The sequence below is a fragment of the Scleropages formosus genome, chromosome 6 (genome assembly GCF_900964775.1).
Source record: "Scleropages formosus chromosome 6, fSclFor1.1, whole genome shotgun sequence".
In the NCBI taxonomy this organism is placed as follows: Eukaryota; Metazoa; Chordata; class Actinopteri; order Osteoglossiformes; family Osteoglossidae; genus Scleropages; species Scleropages formosus.
The window spans coordinates 1,779,452-1,796,258 of record NC_041811.1 but is presented as its reverse complement, the minus strand read 5'-3'; the positions used below and the strand labels follow the sequence as shown (position 1 = coordinate 1,796,258).

The window sequence follows — 16,807 nt, the reverse complement described above, 5'->3', positions numbered from 1 at the left end:
ACTCAGAATATCGATGATTATCGTCCTTCTTATTTTTTTGAGATACACAAACATTTATGTACATTACAGGAGTAGCAGCTGTGTAAAGGTTAATCTGGAAATGATCTTAAAGTTATGGTGCATGAACATTTTGAGCAACACCTTACATGAACTTAAGGGATCATGGGCGAAGTGACTTTGGAAGAGATGAGTTTTCAGACTCTTTTGAAACCAGGACAGAGTTTCAGTGGTTCTGAGTGAGAGGGGGAAGTTGTTCTACCACAATGGAGCCAGAACTGGGAACCTCCGGGCTTTACCTTTCAAGCATGGGACCACCGAGTGGGCATATGTGAAGCGTAGCAGTCTGGTTAGGGAGTAGCATTTGATCAAGTTTTGAAGATAGCTGGGAGTATTTCCACTGATGCATTTGTTGGTAAAAACCAGGGTCTTAAAGTTGATCCAGGCAGCTATGGGAAGCCAGCACACAGAGGTGAGTAGAGGAGATACATGCAAACGCTTCAGCAAGTCAAACAAACTCGGCTAGCAGCGTTCTTTGTCAGCTGTAGAGGTTTGATGGCAGTAGCGGGAAGGCCACCCAGGAGAGAGTTGGAGTACTCCAGACGGGATATCACCATAGCCTGGACAAGTAGTTGGGCAGAGTCTGCTGTGAGGTAAGGATGGATCCTGCGAATGTTATGCAGGCTATATCTGCAGATCCAGATAGTGGCTTCGATGTCCTGAGAGAAAGATAGATTTGAGTTGATCATCATTTCCAAACTCTTAGCCGACGAGGTAGGCAAAATGAGTGAATTGTCCAGTTTGATTGAGAGATCGTGACAGGAAGACAGGCCAGCTGGCAGGTGAAGAATCTCTGTTTTAGAGAGGTTGAGTTGGAGGTGGTGATCAGACATCCATGCAGAGAGGTCCGACAGGAAGGCAGCGATGTGGGTGGAAATGTCTGATGCTCCAGGTGGAAAAGAAAGAAAGAGCTGGGTATCATCAGTGTAGCCGTGGTTTTTGAATCCATGGGAGACAATGACGATGAGGGCAGCGGAGGAAAGTGTAGCTCGAGAGGAGCAGAGGGTCCAGTACCGAACCCTGTGGGACACCAGTTGAGAGAGGCAGAGGAGAGAACAGGAGTCACGCTAGACCACTTGGTAGGATCTGTCTGATAGGTAGGACTCAAACCATTTTAGTGCCAAGTCGAGAAGGATGAGGACCGAGGAGAGGGAGGTGGCTATAGCAGCTTGGAGAGCATCAGACACCACCAGAAGGGCCGTCCCAGTGAAGTGACTAAATTTGAAACAAGACCGATAACCATCGAGCAGATGGTTCTGGGTGAGGAATTCAGATAGTTGATCACAGATTGCCTCTTCTAGAGTTTTAGACAGGAAGGTCAGGAGGGAGACTGGCCTGTAGTTTTGGGCTGAGTTAGGGTTCAGAGAGGGTTTCTTTACCACTGGTGAAATGAGAGCAGTTTTGAAGGTAGATGGAAAGCAGCCAGAGGAGAGTGAGGAGTTGGTGATGCTGGAGATGAAGATGGAGAGTTGCGGACTGATGGTCTGTAGGAGTGACGAAGGGATCGGATCAAGCGAGCAGATGGTGGCTCTGTGTGATGTCAGAAGGTCGGAGCAGATTCTGAGAGCAACTTGAATTCTGAGAGCGTGACTTTGCAGGGAGGTCCAGCGTGAACAGGGCAGGGTGATGCTGAGAATTTGTACGTAATTGCATTGACTTTGTCTCTGGAAAACAAAGCAAAATCATCAGCAGTGAGAGAAGATGAAGCGGGGGGTGGCAGCAGGGATGAAAAGGTGGTTAACAGTCTGTGGTTTTTTTTAGTTGCAAGCTGTATTTTGTTGTGGACAAAGGTTGTTTTAGTGAAGAGACGGCAGAGTGAAAAGTAGCTGAAAGTTGTTTGTAGACATTCAGGTCCATGAGAGTCTTGGATTTTCGCCATCGTCACTGTGCAGCCCAGAGTTTGGTCCTATGAGCACATAATGTATCGTCCAGCCATGGGGTGGCACTGGGGCGTGCTGGTCTGGAAGATAGTGGACAGAGAGAGTCAAGACAGGAAGATAGAGCACAAAGGAAAATGTTAGTGGCATAGTCGGTTGAGAGATCCGAGAACTGTGGAGCAGAAGGGGAAGCAAACAGCGTGGCAGAGGCAAGACAGGAAGGGGAGAGAGATTTTAAGGTACCGCAGAAAGTGGCATTGGGTGCACGAAAGAGAGAGGGATTAGTGGTGAGGCAGGGTTGGAAGGAGATGAAGAAGTGATCAGAGACATGCAGGGGAGTAACAGTGAGGACAGTTACGGGAAAAGACAAGGTCAAGGTGATTGCCTGTTTTGTGAGTAGCAGGGGACTGGGGCAGGGAGAGGTCGAACGACTGCAGGAGTGATAGATGGCTGCTTGTATGAATATCCTCAACATGCATGTTGAAGTCACCCAGGAGAATCGGAGTGTTGTCCCCTGGGAGAGAGCGCAACAAGATGTCTTAGTCATCCAGGAAGGTGTCGGGAGGGCCAGGAGGGCAATAAAGAACAACCACAGCAAGAGTTATCGGGGCAATTATAGAAACAACATGCAATTCAAAGGAGGACAGATGATGCAGGTGGAGAAGAAGAACAGAATATTCCACTAGGGAAAGATGAGCAGGCCTGTGCCTCCACCTCTGCCGGAGGGACGAGGGGTGTGAGAGAAAGAGTAGTTAGTGGTTGTGGCTGTGCTGTCTGGGGTGATCCAGGTTTCAGTTCAGGCCAGGAGGTCCAGTGAAAGATGGGAGGTGTAGGCTGATATGAAGTCAGCCTTCCTCACAGCAGGCTAGCAGTTTCAGAGTCCCATTGAGAAGTAAAAGCAGGATGGAGGGTTTGACAAACAAGGATAAACCAGGTTACTGTTGCAGCGGGAGTGTCTGACTCAGAGAGCTTTGATGCTCAACATTTTTGACACATGATCCCTCACAGAACACAATGATGATAGCAGAAATCACACAGTGGCAGCGGCCTCCCTCGGAGGACTCCCGCAGGTAGACTTCCTTGTCTTTGCACCCAAGTCTTCGCACCAAAAGGATGCTTCTGCTATTGCCGCTATGGGTCACCAGGTGCTATTTAAACCAGACTAATTCATGTCAGCTGAGAGTCCTAATCAAAAACAAAACTATTCCGACAATTGTAACCGAGACAAACAGATGCGATTAGTCGATCGACTGAGTCATGCCCACTTTTCAATCAGGGACACAGAACTCTTGGCTACACACGCACCTTAACAAACTGCAAAAACTATTACATAAATAAACAAACAAATAAATAAATAAACACAACCGACAACTGCACCAACACACGACCGATTGCTTCTATCTGTCCACACAACTACACGAGAAGAATGCGTGTCAGGATGAAGTGGTAGCAACAAAATTAATAATTATTTTACTTAGGAAATGAACACTGGGGAAAAATCACCCCATGTTTAATTGGCACATTATTTGTTTATTTAGTCAACAACTGAACTCCAACGCATAAAATGTAAGCTTCATATCAAAGTTTCCTGTAATGAAGTATTCCCTGCAGGTTTCCTTCTTTTTTACAATGTTATAAAAAAGCTGTTACAGATCTAAATTTCATGCAAAAATTCAAGATACTTTTCTTGAAAAGCATGTTCAGGTGATTATTTTTCAGTTGTAAGTTGTGCAAATAAGTGTGGCTGGTGAATTTCTGTAATGGCGTCACTTTTAAAGAAAAATAGAAGTAGCCTTAACTGGTTTCTGGTAAAAGTCTTAAATTTCTACATGTCTTGCATAAATAACTGTGTATCCAGTGTGTGATACAGGCAAAGGCTGACGAGAGCCACTGGTTCAGGTGTTGAACTTAGGAGAGTGAAGACTTTTTCTCCTTCTCTTTGCAGCCTATCAGACTGTGGAATCACAGAAGAAGGCTGTTTTTCTCTGGCTTCAGCTCTGCGTTCGAACCCGTCCCACCTGAGAGAGCTGGATATGAGTGGAAATCACATAGTGGACTCAGGAGTGATATCACTGTGTGTCCTGTTGGTGGACTCCAGTTGTAAACTGGAAAAACTCAGGTATACAAATATGATGACAATAGTAGTACTGATGTACACAGCTGCATGAAATGTTGCGTAATGTTTTTTGCAGACATGTTCAGTAATGATAATTATCTAACAGAAATACTGAGTGATCAGTTCTTTCGTAAAAAACAGGTTTTGTGATGAGCGCTTGAATAATTATTACTTTTTTTTATTTTTGCTTTTTTGAGACTTTTTGATGGCCAAGAATTAAAGAGAGATCCTACGACTCTGGCTTCAGTGTTGTGTTCAAAGTTATCTGAGCTGAGCGAGCTGGACCTGAGCAACAGTCACATCGGGAACTCGGGAGTGGACCTGCTGTGTGCTGTACTGGAAGATCCTCACTGTAAACCAGAAACACTGAGGTGTGTATTGTGGCCTTCCCTCAACATCATTTCTATGCAGTAGGTTTGTCAATACTGTGGTCTTATGATAAGGTCAACTAGACTAACCCGCGTGCTTGCTGACAAATAGGTAGAATCACCATGGTTAATACACACAGAGGAAAAATTACCTCTGTAAAGGAATACTTTGCTTTGGAACAAGTGCAGATGAGAATTTTCTGTGTTTCACGAAGATTGCACTGCCACTGTGTCTACATACAGTACATGTATACAGTAGTATATACACTCACAGAGCTCTTTATTAGGAACACTATAGTAATACTGGGTAGGGCCTCCCTTTGTAGGGCCTCAAAACAGCCTCACTTCTTCATGGCAAGGATTCTACAAGATGCTGAAATCGTTCCTTTGATATTCTGGCCCATGTTGACAGGACTGCATCACACAATTTCTGCAGATTTTTCAGATGCACATTCATCGCTGTGAATCTCCCATTCTACCACATCCCAAAGGTGTTCTACTGGATCCGGTGACTGGAATGGCCACTGAAGAGCACTGAACTCATTGTCATGTTCATGAAATCATTTTGAGAAGACTTTTGCTTTGTGACATGGTGGATTATCATGTTGGAAGTAGGCATTAGAAGATGGGTAAATCATGGCCTCAAAGGGATGCAGATGGGCAGCAACAATGCTCAGTCTGTGCTTTACAAGTGATGATTGATTGGTATTAATGGGCCCAAAGTGTGCCAACAAAACATTCTTCACACCTTTACACCTCCAGCAGCAGCCTGGAATGTTGACATCAGACCGACTGGTCCACAGAATCATCTTGTTGACGCCAAATTCTGACCGTACCACCTCTGTGCCTCAGCAGAAATTGAGATTCAAAAGACCAGGCTACGTTTTTACAGTCTTCGACTGTCCAGTTTTGGTGAGCCTGTGCCCACTGTAGCCTCAGCTTTCTGTTCCTGGCTGACAGGAGTGGAACCCAGCGTGGTCTTCTGCTGTTGTAGCCAATTCGCCTTAAGGTTCCACTTGCTGTGCACTCTGAGATGCCTTTCTTCTCACCACAGTTGTAAAAAGTGGTTACCTGAGTTACCTTTCTGTTAGTCCAAACCAGTCTGGCCGAATATTCTCCTCTGATCTCTCTCATCAAGAGGGCATTTCTGTCCGCAGAACTGCCGCTCGCTGGATGTTTTCTGTTTTTCACACTGTTCTGAATAAACTCTAGAGACTGTTGTGCATGAAAATCCCAGAAGATCAGCAGTTACAGAAACACTCAAGCGAGCTCGCCCGACACCAACATCAGATCATATTTTTTCCCCCATTATGGTGTTTGTAATGCGAGCATTAATTGAAGCTCCTGACCTGTATCTGCATGATTTTATACTCTACGTTGCTGTCACATGATTCGCAGATTAGACAACTGCATGAATAAGCAGGTGTACAGATGTTGCTAATAAAGTGCTTAGTGAGTGTTTATATACAGCAGATGCTTTTATCCAAAGTGACATACATCTCAGAGTAAAGTGCATTTCACCAGCAGATGGAGAGATGCTTATGTAGACATGTGATTTTCAAAGTACGTGCAGTTAGTCCAAGATTATTTTGCTGTTTTGTTGGCATACATTTCGCAAGTAGCTTCATTTAGAATTCATAGAAAGTAAAACCTGTAAAGAAGATATAAACAGATTTATGGAGCAGACAGGTGATCAGGAGAGAAGTGTGTTTGACACAGATTTGATTTGAATCTGCCTCTTTGAAGTTTTCTGTACTGATTGTACCTTTTATTTGATGTTCAAAGTGATGCCATTTTCTACATGAATAACTGTAGGTCTATATGTCATGCTATTCCCCCGGCGCGGTTGCGTTGGACCCAAGTGCGGGGCACAGGAAGCTTGGTCAAGGGGCGGTGCAGCAGACATTGTTAGGGAACAGGCAAAGGGTCACCAATGTACAAACAGAATCCAAATGGGCAAATCCAAGAACCGTAATCCAAGAAAGAGGCGAGTGATCAGGCAAACCAGTGAGTCGGAGACGAGGCGAGAACGAGGAGCGAGGAGCGGGGCGAGGAACAAGGAGCGCAAATGATCAATAAGGCTGAACAAGGTTCTGCATCGGGCTATGTTCCGCAGCCCCTTTTAAAGCTTGTGCTTGCCAATTCGAAGCAGGTGTTCCCTGTTGCGCAGCCGTGGGGGGGCGTGACACTGTAACTGCTAGAAATGCTAAGCAGCTACTGTACTAAATCCCTCACACACAAAACACGGTGACAACAATCAGAGCAATGACATGTTTGCACCCATAAAATGTAGGGAGAGGTAGGGATTTGTTTTTAACTTTATGATGGTGAGCTGGCAACAGACATTCAGGAGAAACCATACTTCAAATTTTGAATTTTAACTTTTTTCCCCTGGGCAAGTGATATACAGAGCAATACTCCTTTCTGATGCTGGGTAGTGGCAGTGATCCACATGTATTAAATGCATTTTTGATTGATAATATTTTTGACTTATGATGTGTTTGACTTTATGATGTATCCCATCGTAAATCAGGGATCACCTGTATCTGATTTACCTTTTGTGTGTTTCCAGGCTTAAAGGATGTAAGCTCAGTGCAAAATGCTGTGAAAAGTTGGCTTCAACCCTCCTCTCCAACTGTGACACCCTGAGAGAACTGGACATGAGTGACAATGAGCTGCAGGACTCAGGAGTGAAGCTGCTCTGTGCTGCTCTGGAGAATCCACAGTGCAAACTTGCAACACTAATGTGAGTTCTTAGTGTCAGGACAAAGTAGTAATATATATGAATACATGGAGAACTTTAGACATTATGCATATGAGCACTGTGCAGCTTTTTCCATGTTTTTGCCATCATTGAAAACAGAAGTAGCCCAGGCTGCTTCTGCTGAAAACTGGATTTTATATCCATAGATTATGTATTTAGTTTATGTACAGTTGTCCAACAAGTAGTTGTATAGTACTCCTTTATATTCCCTGTAAATTTCCACAGTGGTTAAACACTTAATCCACATCTTACCCACAATCCAGCTATTTACAATAAACCCATTTCCTGCTCAAACTCCTGGTAACCTAGGTCGTTACATTATGTTTGTGGTTATTGTTTGTTTATTATTATAGAATACCCCTGTACTGAGCTATGTCTAGCACTATGAGAGCGAACAGCTTCTCTCCTTCTCTCTGCAGGCTGAGAGAGTGTGGAATCACAGAGGAAGGGTTTTCTTCTCTGGCTTCAGCTCTACATTCAAACCCCTTTTACTTGAGAGAACTAGATATGAGCAGCAATCGTCCAGGGGATTCAGGAGTGAAACGGCTGTCTGACATACTGCTGGATCCAAAATGTCAGCTGGAGAAAGTACAGTGAGTACTGTAGTGTGTTTTAACAGGATTATAATGGTTAATGCAGCATGTTCACTCTCCCGTCTACTATACTCTACTATAATCCTACGTATTCTTATCTGTGATTTGGAAATTATGGCCTGTGTAATAAATACAGAGGAAAAAATCCTCCATTGGCAGTTTCCTGATCTAAAGCAATTGTAAATGAGCTCAATATTTAAGTTGAAAATTTCCCTTCCATCCATTCAGAAAAGTGATGCGGTGGTGCAGGGGGCTTGGCTGGGTCCTGCTCTCGGGTGGGTCTGGGGTTCAAGTCCTGCTTGGGGTGTCTTTTGATGGGCTGGCATCCTGTCCTGGGTGTGTCCCTTCCCCCTCCAGCCTTGTGCCATGTGTTGTTGGGTTTGGCTCACTGTGACCCTGCTTGGGACAAGTGACTTCGGCAAGTGTGTCAGTCCAAAGTCCAGCAAAGGCACCAAGTGATTTAGTGGTTATGGGCTTCGTATATTCAAGTCAGTCAGATGTCCTTTTTCTCAAACAGAAGCAATAAAGAAACACTTTATGTAAAAAATTTCATTGATTTTTATAGGTTGTAGTGGTGTTTCTTGAAAGGTTTAGTGTGTACAATGTACCATGGTATTACATGAGGTAACAATGAGTTGAGTTGTTGCATTGTAGTTGGACAGTTTGGGATTTAAACTGCTGCTCCAGCTGGTGTACCTTCGAGACACATACTTGCTCTGAGTTCCTGCAGTTGAAGAAATACTCAGCTGTACGAGTGGATGAACAATTGTAAGCACCTTAGTATGTAAATTTAAGTGCCCTTGAACAAAGACATCAGTAAATACGAGAAATTTGAATGCTGTATGTGTCAACCCTTATTTCACACATTAAGTGTTTTAATACCACCCATTTCACTGTAAAAAGTAGGATAGTAGCATTAAACAGGTGCTTCTTACAGGTGTTGTACAGGTGTTGATATGTCATGATATTGTGTGGCTTCGCTGGAATGCTGACAGCACTTTGCCTGTGCCACATGGAATTGAGGACGTGGGGACGGCTGGACCCAAGTGCAGGATTGTTTCTCAAGTACCGAGGGGTCAGGCGAGTTCTCATTGTCAGGGATGGGTGAAGAGTCGGTCAATCATCAGTCGAAGTGGGCGCGAGGAGCCATGGACGTAGTTGGATGACAAGGCGAATGGGCAGAAAGCTGGGAAACGGGGAACTGGGACTAGGTACAAAGGAGGTCGGTTGTCTCATTGAAATTCCGGATGTGCGAAGGAGCTGAGGAGGGTCTTTTAAAGCCAAGTGCTCAAATTGTCAGCAGGTGCCTGATCAGCGTCAGGTGCTGTCAATTGTGGTGCAGGTGTGGATGTGACAGCCTGTCCTGCAGTTAACTTGTGCCTCTGTGTCACTGTCCCTGGTGAGTACACTACCAATGTGGGTAAAGTGGTCTACGTCTTGTGCTAGTGCTCTCTGTAGTAGCCCCAAGTGAATTATGGTCTGCTCCAGAACTAGTAATTAATGCAGAGTTTAATGGCACAGCGTTCATTCACTGTAAAAGCTGTGGGAAGGAGAAAGGAAATGAAGAAAGAAAAAGTCTCTTATACCTTACAATACAAAGACTCAGCAATCCATGAAGGTCCATGAACATTGTACAGTTATACTCCTATTACAATGAGCACATACAGAACGTTATGATTCATTTCACCATGAGCCCACAAAGTGGAGACAAACACCATATTATTTAACTCGAATCGTATTGTGAAGGGGGCGTGGCGGTACAGTGGGTTGGTCCAGATCCTGCTCTCCGGTGGGTCTGGGGTTCGAGTCCCACTTGGGGTGCCTTGCGACAGACTGGCATCCTGTCCTGGGTGTGTCCTCTTCCTCTCCAACCTTTTGCCCTGTGCTGCTGGGTTAGGCTCTGGTTCCCTGTGACCCTGTATCAGACAAACAGTTTATACTGTGTGCGTGCATGTCATATTGCCCCCTCCAGCAGTGCTACTAGAGACAGGTGCTCTTTATTGACCGCGTGTATGTCCTCAGCCACAGCCTTCACAAAGGCACGACAGACAGTACAAGAAAATCTCTCAAACACATGTGAGTTCCCTCAGGCCACTCTGAGCTTCTCCAGCAATTTATCAACAACTTACTACAACTATAGAACTATTTAATTGTAACTTCCCGACTAGTTACATTAATTCACATCAGTCCTCCTCGGGACTGCTACATTGTCCCCCTTTAAGGCTCGTCCCTCTTGGGAACCCGCGAGGCCCCAACGCAAGTCTGTAAGGCGCTGAGGCAACATACGTTCCCTCCTGGATCTGCGTGAGAGGGTAAGGGGGGTAAAACCTGGTGGACTCGCGATGGGAGGCTCTACTAAAGAAAGCTGGTCTAGGAGGACACAGGGGCCCAGCTGTCAATGAACTTGGAGCAAAGTTCGCGTTTCCACTGGGTGCTATAATCCCACACTTGAACCCTTGGGTTCAGGGAATGCCTGCAGCACTGCACGTCATACACACACCTTTGTTGCCTTCCCGCCTCCGTCAGGTGGCACCCAGCTAAATTGTGCACGGACTCCAGCCCCTGACACAATAACTGATGGTATCCTGGCCCTCGCTCTCCATTCACCTCAGCCTTTGCTGGGACGCCGAAAACTAAGTCCACTGGGGTCCTTATCTCATGCCAGAGCAGATGGATTCTTCGACAGCACAGCAGCACACCCACAGGACCAGGGGAAGGTACTTGTCTCAGTCAATCTGGTGTCAGGAGGTGAGGACGGAGAGCTCTGTGGTGAGCGTGCTGTTAAAATGCTCCACCAGATGGTTTCAGAGATGCGGTGCATGTCTCCTGTACTCCCAGCCAGTCACACACCTCCCTCATGACCAGCAATTGGAAATTCCTGCCCTGGTCAAAGCTGAAGCGGCAGAACATCTCCTCCACCAAACCCTCCGCCCTGATAGCTGCGCTCTGGTCCAGTATGCATACGTCTCAGGCCTGCCACTGGAGTGCAGTTTGCAGTGTTGATCCACCCTTCTGTCAAGCAGGACAGTTAGCGCTTTGCCTTCCAGAAGCAGCCCTAGTTTCTCTGCTGTAGTCAGTGTGCTCCAGCCATTGTGCTGCGCCTTGTAGGTTTCCCATGGCTCTGTCCCTGACTATGAAGGCAGACAGAGTGCAGGTCGCTCTGAGGATTCCTTTGGTGCTGTCGACCTTGGGGACGGCTGGAGGACGGAAGATTCTTGATGCTGAGGTTTACACCTGAAGTTTATATTTATTCATTAGACAGATGCTTTTCTCCAGAGTGACTTCCAATGAACACTGTGTAGTGTTATCAGCCCACACCTTATTCACCAGGGTGACTTACTCTGCTAGATACACTACTTACAATGAGTCACTCATCCTTACACGCAATGGGTGATTTTTAGAGTGACCAATTCAGCTGGGAGGTAACCAGAGCACCCGGGGGAAATCCATGCACACAGAACATGCCAACTCCACACAGACTGAGCAGGGATCGAACCCACATCCTCTCGCAATACCCAGGTGCAGGTGCACAGCTATTCACTGCTCCCTCGATATTTTGTCAATATCATTGATATTTAGATAAAGTTTTATGCAGCTTTTTGGGTGATGAACATTGGTACATATGGTGAAACAAACTAACTGTACTTAAGAATTGCATGTCTGCAACTCTCTTTGTATTTTTGCTAATGTAAGGCACAAATTGTATTTTCTATGAAATCGACATCACTTTGGAGAAAAGCGTCTGTTAAATGAATAAATGTCAATGTAAATGGAAATGTTCCACCGTGCCGTTTTTTTAACAGGAGGAGCCAGTATGGGTTGTGCTTTTTGTTTTGGTCACCAGGAATACCTCCAGTCAGTTGTAATTTCGGCTGTGCTGTGTGATGCTTTGCTGGGTATGTTACCTGGTAAACTCCTGTTGGGGGCTGGATATGGACACACTCCCAACATCCACACAGGAGCTTGTTGGGGGGTCAACATGAAGAGCAAAAGGGGAAGAGAAAATAAACTCAGATTTACACCTCAAAACAATAAAACAAAAATCAGATAAAACATAAAATATCAGCAAATTGAGTGGTAATTGAAATATGTGTTATATAAGTAAGTTTGTATAAGTTATACAAAATATGGTGCAGCGTTAAGTAAAAACATTCTATGGTCAACATTTGAGTTGTACCAGAAATCACTTCTGGGCTTTTGAGGAGAGTGGAGAGCTTTTCTCCTTTTTTCCCGTACAGGTTGTCAAGCTGTGGAGTCACTAAAAACGGCAGTTCCTCTCTGACTTCAGCTCTGTGTTCGAACCCATCACACCTGAGAGAGCTGGACCTGAGCAATAATCACCTGGGGAACTCGGAAGTGATATTACTGTGTGCCCTGTTGGTGGACTCACACTGTAAATTGGAAACACTCAGGTACACATGTGTGTTCAGTGCAGCAGTAGTGATGTTTGTTGGATTCTGTCTGCAATATTACCTCATAATTCTGACATGGAAATCAATGTGCAGAAAAAGCATTTCTTAAAGAAATGTTTTAAATGAACAGTAGAACAGGAACTTATTGATGAGGTATGATTTAATGTATCCACTGTGAAAAATATGAAAGTAGTAAATAAAGAACAATGAACTCTTTCAGTCACTTTTTACTGTGGTAATTTCAGACTTTGTCTGATTTCCAGGATTTTCCAAGGTCAAGACTTTAAGAAAAATTGTTCAGATGTGGCTTCAGCTTTGTGTTCAAACTTGTCTGACCTGAGAGAGCTGGACCTGAGCAACAATCACATACAGGCATCAAGAATGAAACTTCTGTGTGCTGTACTGGAGGATCATCACTGTAAACTGGAGATACTGAGGTGTGTACTGTGGTCCTATTTCCACATAATTAATGCTACTCATGACGAGGTCAGTTAGAGGCCTTTACAGGGATTTTTGCCAAACTGCAATTCAGAGAAAAGGATTAAACCAACCCCCTCATCACAAACACTCACCTGTGGTTCATAAACAGAGGACAAATAAAGTGAGAATAACACCATAATTCTGCATGGACATTCCTCTTTTCATCTTCTCTGGACTCCTCAATATCCACTGTTCAACTTCTGTCATAATATTACAGCAGCCCTTCATGAACACTGGGAGAGTGAAGAGCTTTTTTCTTCTCTCTGCAGGTTGTCAGGGTGTGAAATCAGAGAGGAAGGCTGTTCTTCTCTGGCTTCAGCTTTGTGTTCGAATCCCTCACACCTGAGAGAGCTGGATCTGAACTACAATGACCCAGGAGATTCAGGAGTGAAACTGCTGTCTGCTCTACTGGAGGATCCACGCTGTAAATTGGAGAAGCTACAGTAAGTACAGTAATTACTTGATTGTGGCTCTATATGTGTTTCTAGAAATTGCAGAGCTGAACAAAACAGAGCTCAACATGGTCATTAGAACAGCATAAATGGAGAAGGGAATCTGATGGGTCTTTTACCTGAAGCAAATACAGTATTGTACATTCCATAGTGTATAAAGTGTTGTAATAATGTACCTTTTAATACATTTGAGGCAATAAAAAGTCCTGTAACACACCTGATGTTGAATCGGATGCTCATTTTCACAGCTCAGGAGCTCTTCGAGAGAATGAGTTATATTTTCATCTGTACTTGTTAGTGGGTTTTGTAATTTTCACAACATCTCCTGTACGTATTTACACTAATATAGCCCATTTCACACCACAGAGGACAAAGGTGTGTGTTTGTCAGCAGTGCTTCTGCAGAAGATCTATTGTAGGGTCTGTAGGTAGAGAGGACTTTGTGTTGCCTTCTCTGATTCAACATGATTCCTTTTCTAGTTTGAACAGATGTCACCTCACTGGGAAATGTTGTGAAGCTTTATCTTCAGCCATCAGCTCAAACTCATCCAGTGTTAAATATCTGGACCTGAGTGGCAATAAGCTGCAGGATTCAGGAATGAAGCTGCTCTGTGCTGGACTGCAGAATCCACACTGCAAATTGCAGACTTTACGTTGAGCTCTAAGAGACCATGAGAAAGCATGAAATGTACAAAACTCTAAAGACTTTGTTTTCTTAGAGAGAGTCAGGTGGACGTTGTACAGTTTGATCACATTGTGTCACTGTAGTACAATATATTACATTTTGCTGTAATGATTTTCACTGACATGAATGATTCCATTTTTAGCTCAGTTGTATTAGGGTTTATTTGTCATTCTTTGAATTATTAGTAATAACTAATATGAGGACATAGGGGTGCAGTGGTGCAGTGGGTTGGACCGGGTCCTGCTCTCCAGTGGGTCTGGGGTTTGAGTCCCGCTTGGGGTGCCTTGCGACGGCCTGGCGTCCCGTCCTGGGTGTGTCCCCTCCCCCTCCACCCTTACGCCCTGTGTTGCCGGGTAGGCTCTGGTCCATGTATGGGACAAGCGGTTCTGAAAATGTGTGTGTGTGATTTTCCATTATAAACACACACACCTTCAGAACCACTTGTTCCATATGGGGTCGCGGGGAACCGGAGCCTACCCGGTAACACAGGGCGTAAGGCCAGAGAGAGAGGGGACACACCCAGGACAGGACGCCAGTCCGTCACAAGGCACCCCAAGCAGGACTCGACCCCCAGAAGAGCAGGACCCGGTCCAACCCACTGCGCCACCACACTCGCATTATAAACAATGAAATGCAAATATTTCTTTACTTAACTGTATGCCCACATGGGGAGAGTGAAGAGTTTTACTCCTTCTCTCTGCAGGTTGTCAGGGTGTGAAATCAGAGAGGAAGGCTGTTCTTCTCTGGCTTCAGCTTTGTGTTCGAATCCCTCACACCTGAGAGAGCTGGATCTGAACTACAATGACCCAGGAGATTCAGGAGTGAAACTGCTGTCTGCTCTACTGAAGGATCCACGCTGTAAATTGGAGATACTACGGTAAGTACAGTAATTCTTTGATTGTAGCTCTATATGTGTTCCTAGAAAATGCAGAGCTGAACAAAACGGAGCTCAACATGGTCATCAGAACAGCATAAATGGAGAATGGAATCTGATGAGTTTTTACCTGAGACATATACAGTACTGTACATTCCATAGTGTAAAAATAACATGGGCCATAAAGTGTTATATTAATGTACCTTTAATACCTTGACATTTATTCATTTAGCAGACACTTTTCTCCATCTCAGAGAACAATAAAAAGAGAATGAATTAAAATTGGCGAATGCAGTAAAACTCTCACAGTTTTCCGTGGGTTATTTGGAATCAGGACACAAGAGCAGAGTGTTTTTGGTGAGGCAGAGTAGAAGCGTGGCAGGGAGCTGAATCCATAAAGGAGGACATAGAAAAGGAAACACACGAGGCAGGGGTTACTGGAGTCCCAAATACAGAAGGACACACAGGATGTAGGCATGGTTGTTGTGGGAGGGGTTCCAAGGTTCGAGGGACAGAGTTCTTGATTTGAGGGGCTGGTCAGCAAAGGGAGTGAGATCCGAAGAGCCGTGGTTGTGGTTTGAAGAGTGGGAGGTCGTAATTCAGGAAGCAAAGAACACAGAACAAGGGCCTGGAAAGGCTGCGAGGAAAGGTGTTGTCTCAAAGGGGATTCCACAACTATTTTGGTGGAAAGTTATTTTTTTAAAGAATGTTTGTTGGGATACGTGTGTGTGGAAGGTAGCTAAACTTTGTCTAGTGGAGCGTCTCTTGTGGACTATCAATAACCTAGAGTATCGTTCCCCAGAGGTCATGACAAGGATGAGAGGAGCCTTTGCTCTCAATGAGAGACAGTCGGTAGGCAGCACATGGTCGATGCGTGTAGTGTTGTACAGCTGTTACTCTGCTAATCCCTCTCTCTATCAATGGAAACATAGAAGATTCTTCTTAAATATCTTTCGAAAAAAGCATAAAACAGAAGTGACCACACGTGTGGGCTGGAGCGTGGAACATTGCAATTAGAAGAGTAGGAGAGCGCAGCCATTATCAGCTCACTCAGTTTTCCATCTGCCATGGACTTGCAGACTAAGTTGACGACAGAATGTGAAAGAAAGGGTTGGAGGGGCTCCGTCCCTCAGTCTGTTCCTGCAGGTCTCCAACCCCTGCTCCCACAGGGGTAGGAGTGGTGCGGTCCAAGTAAAGTGAAGAGCTTTCCTCCTTCTCTCTGCAGGATAAGACGGACTCTAGGATGAAGGTCTCTCTTCTCTCTCCTCGACTCTATGTTCAAACCCCTCACACCTGACACGTCTGCATCTTAAAAATCATCAGAAAAAGGAGTCAACATTTGAGCTGCTCTCTGCTCTACAGAAAGATCTGGGACACACTCAGAACATAGAATAATATTCATTCTTGTTTTATAAATCATATGTGATTAAATGTTGAAGTAGATATAGTCATAATTAGCTGAGACTGTAAATGAATTATCTACCATAAAGTGTGTTATTTTTTCTGTAGTAGTTTTTTAAAAATAAAACAACCAAATGAAGTAATAGTTCACTACAAAGTGGTGAATTTGTTGTGACACAGAGGGGCCTGCTCCAATCCATAGAGAGACCAGGAATTGTGTCACAGGGTGGACTTCACTTACTGAGTTTCACTTATAAATTGACATGAAACACAACATTAAGTGAAATTAAAGAGCTAATTGGCTCCAGGACACAAACGCAACTGCTGAGAACAAACAAATGGAAATTAAAACACAAAATGAACTCCAAACATCCATGGAACTTAAGTCTAAAATCAGCTGCCTTTAACCAGCAATTTGACATTGCTTTTTTAAAATTACGTTTTTAATCTCCAAACTTCTCTGTGACTCAGAAACACTAACTTCTCCATGACTGATGTTGCACATGTGTGTTGGTCCATCGCTCACCATCACTTGACCAGTGTAGAGTGCAAGTTCTTGTGTTTCTCCTAAACTGCTCAATTTCTACATGCAGTTGTGTAGACTTATGTCTTGCCTGCCTATTGTGTTTTCAAATAACACAAAGAAAAAACATTTTGCTGTGTTGATTTATTATTTTTTTTTGCAACACACTTCTGGTGTTAGTTTGCACTATACACACACATTTTCAG

At 44.4% G+C, this 16,807-nt stretch overlaps 1 protein-coding gene across 3 annotated transcripts in view; it reads left to right on the top strand.

The window, feature by feature from the left end:
• Window positions 1–16,082, top strand: part of LOC108932020 (NACHT, LRR and PYD domains-containing protein 3-like) — a 39,382-nt gene extending 23,300 nt beyond the window's left edge. For all 3 annotated transcript variants that reach the window (XM_029253228.1, XM_029253226.1, XM_029253227.1), the window contains 9 exons: window positions 3,880–4,053; window positions 4,248–4,421; window positions 6,991–7,164; window positions 7,602–7,775; window positions 12,014–12,187; window positions 12,451–12,624; window positions 12,937–13,110; window positions 14,507–14,680; window positions 15,903–16,082. In XM_029253228.1, the coding sequence (XP_029109061.1) occupies window positions 3,880–4,053; window positions 4,248–4,421; window positions 6,991–7,164; window positions 7,602–7,775; window positions 12,014–12,187; window positions 12,451–12,624; window positions 12,937–13,110; window positions 14,507–14,680; window positions 15,903–15,924 (1,414 nt within the window). In that variant the 3' untranslated portion in view covers window positions 15,925–16,082. The remainder of the gene's footprint in view (window positions 1–3,879; window positions 4,054–4,247; window positions 4,422–6,990; window positions 7,165–7,601; window positions 7,776–12,013; window positions 12,188–12,450; window positions 12,625–12,936; window positions 13,111–14,506; window positions 14,681–15,902) is intronic.
• The last annotated feature ends 725 nt before the right edge of the window (window positions 16,083–16,807 follow it).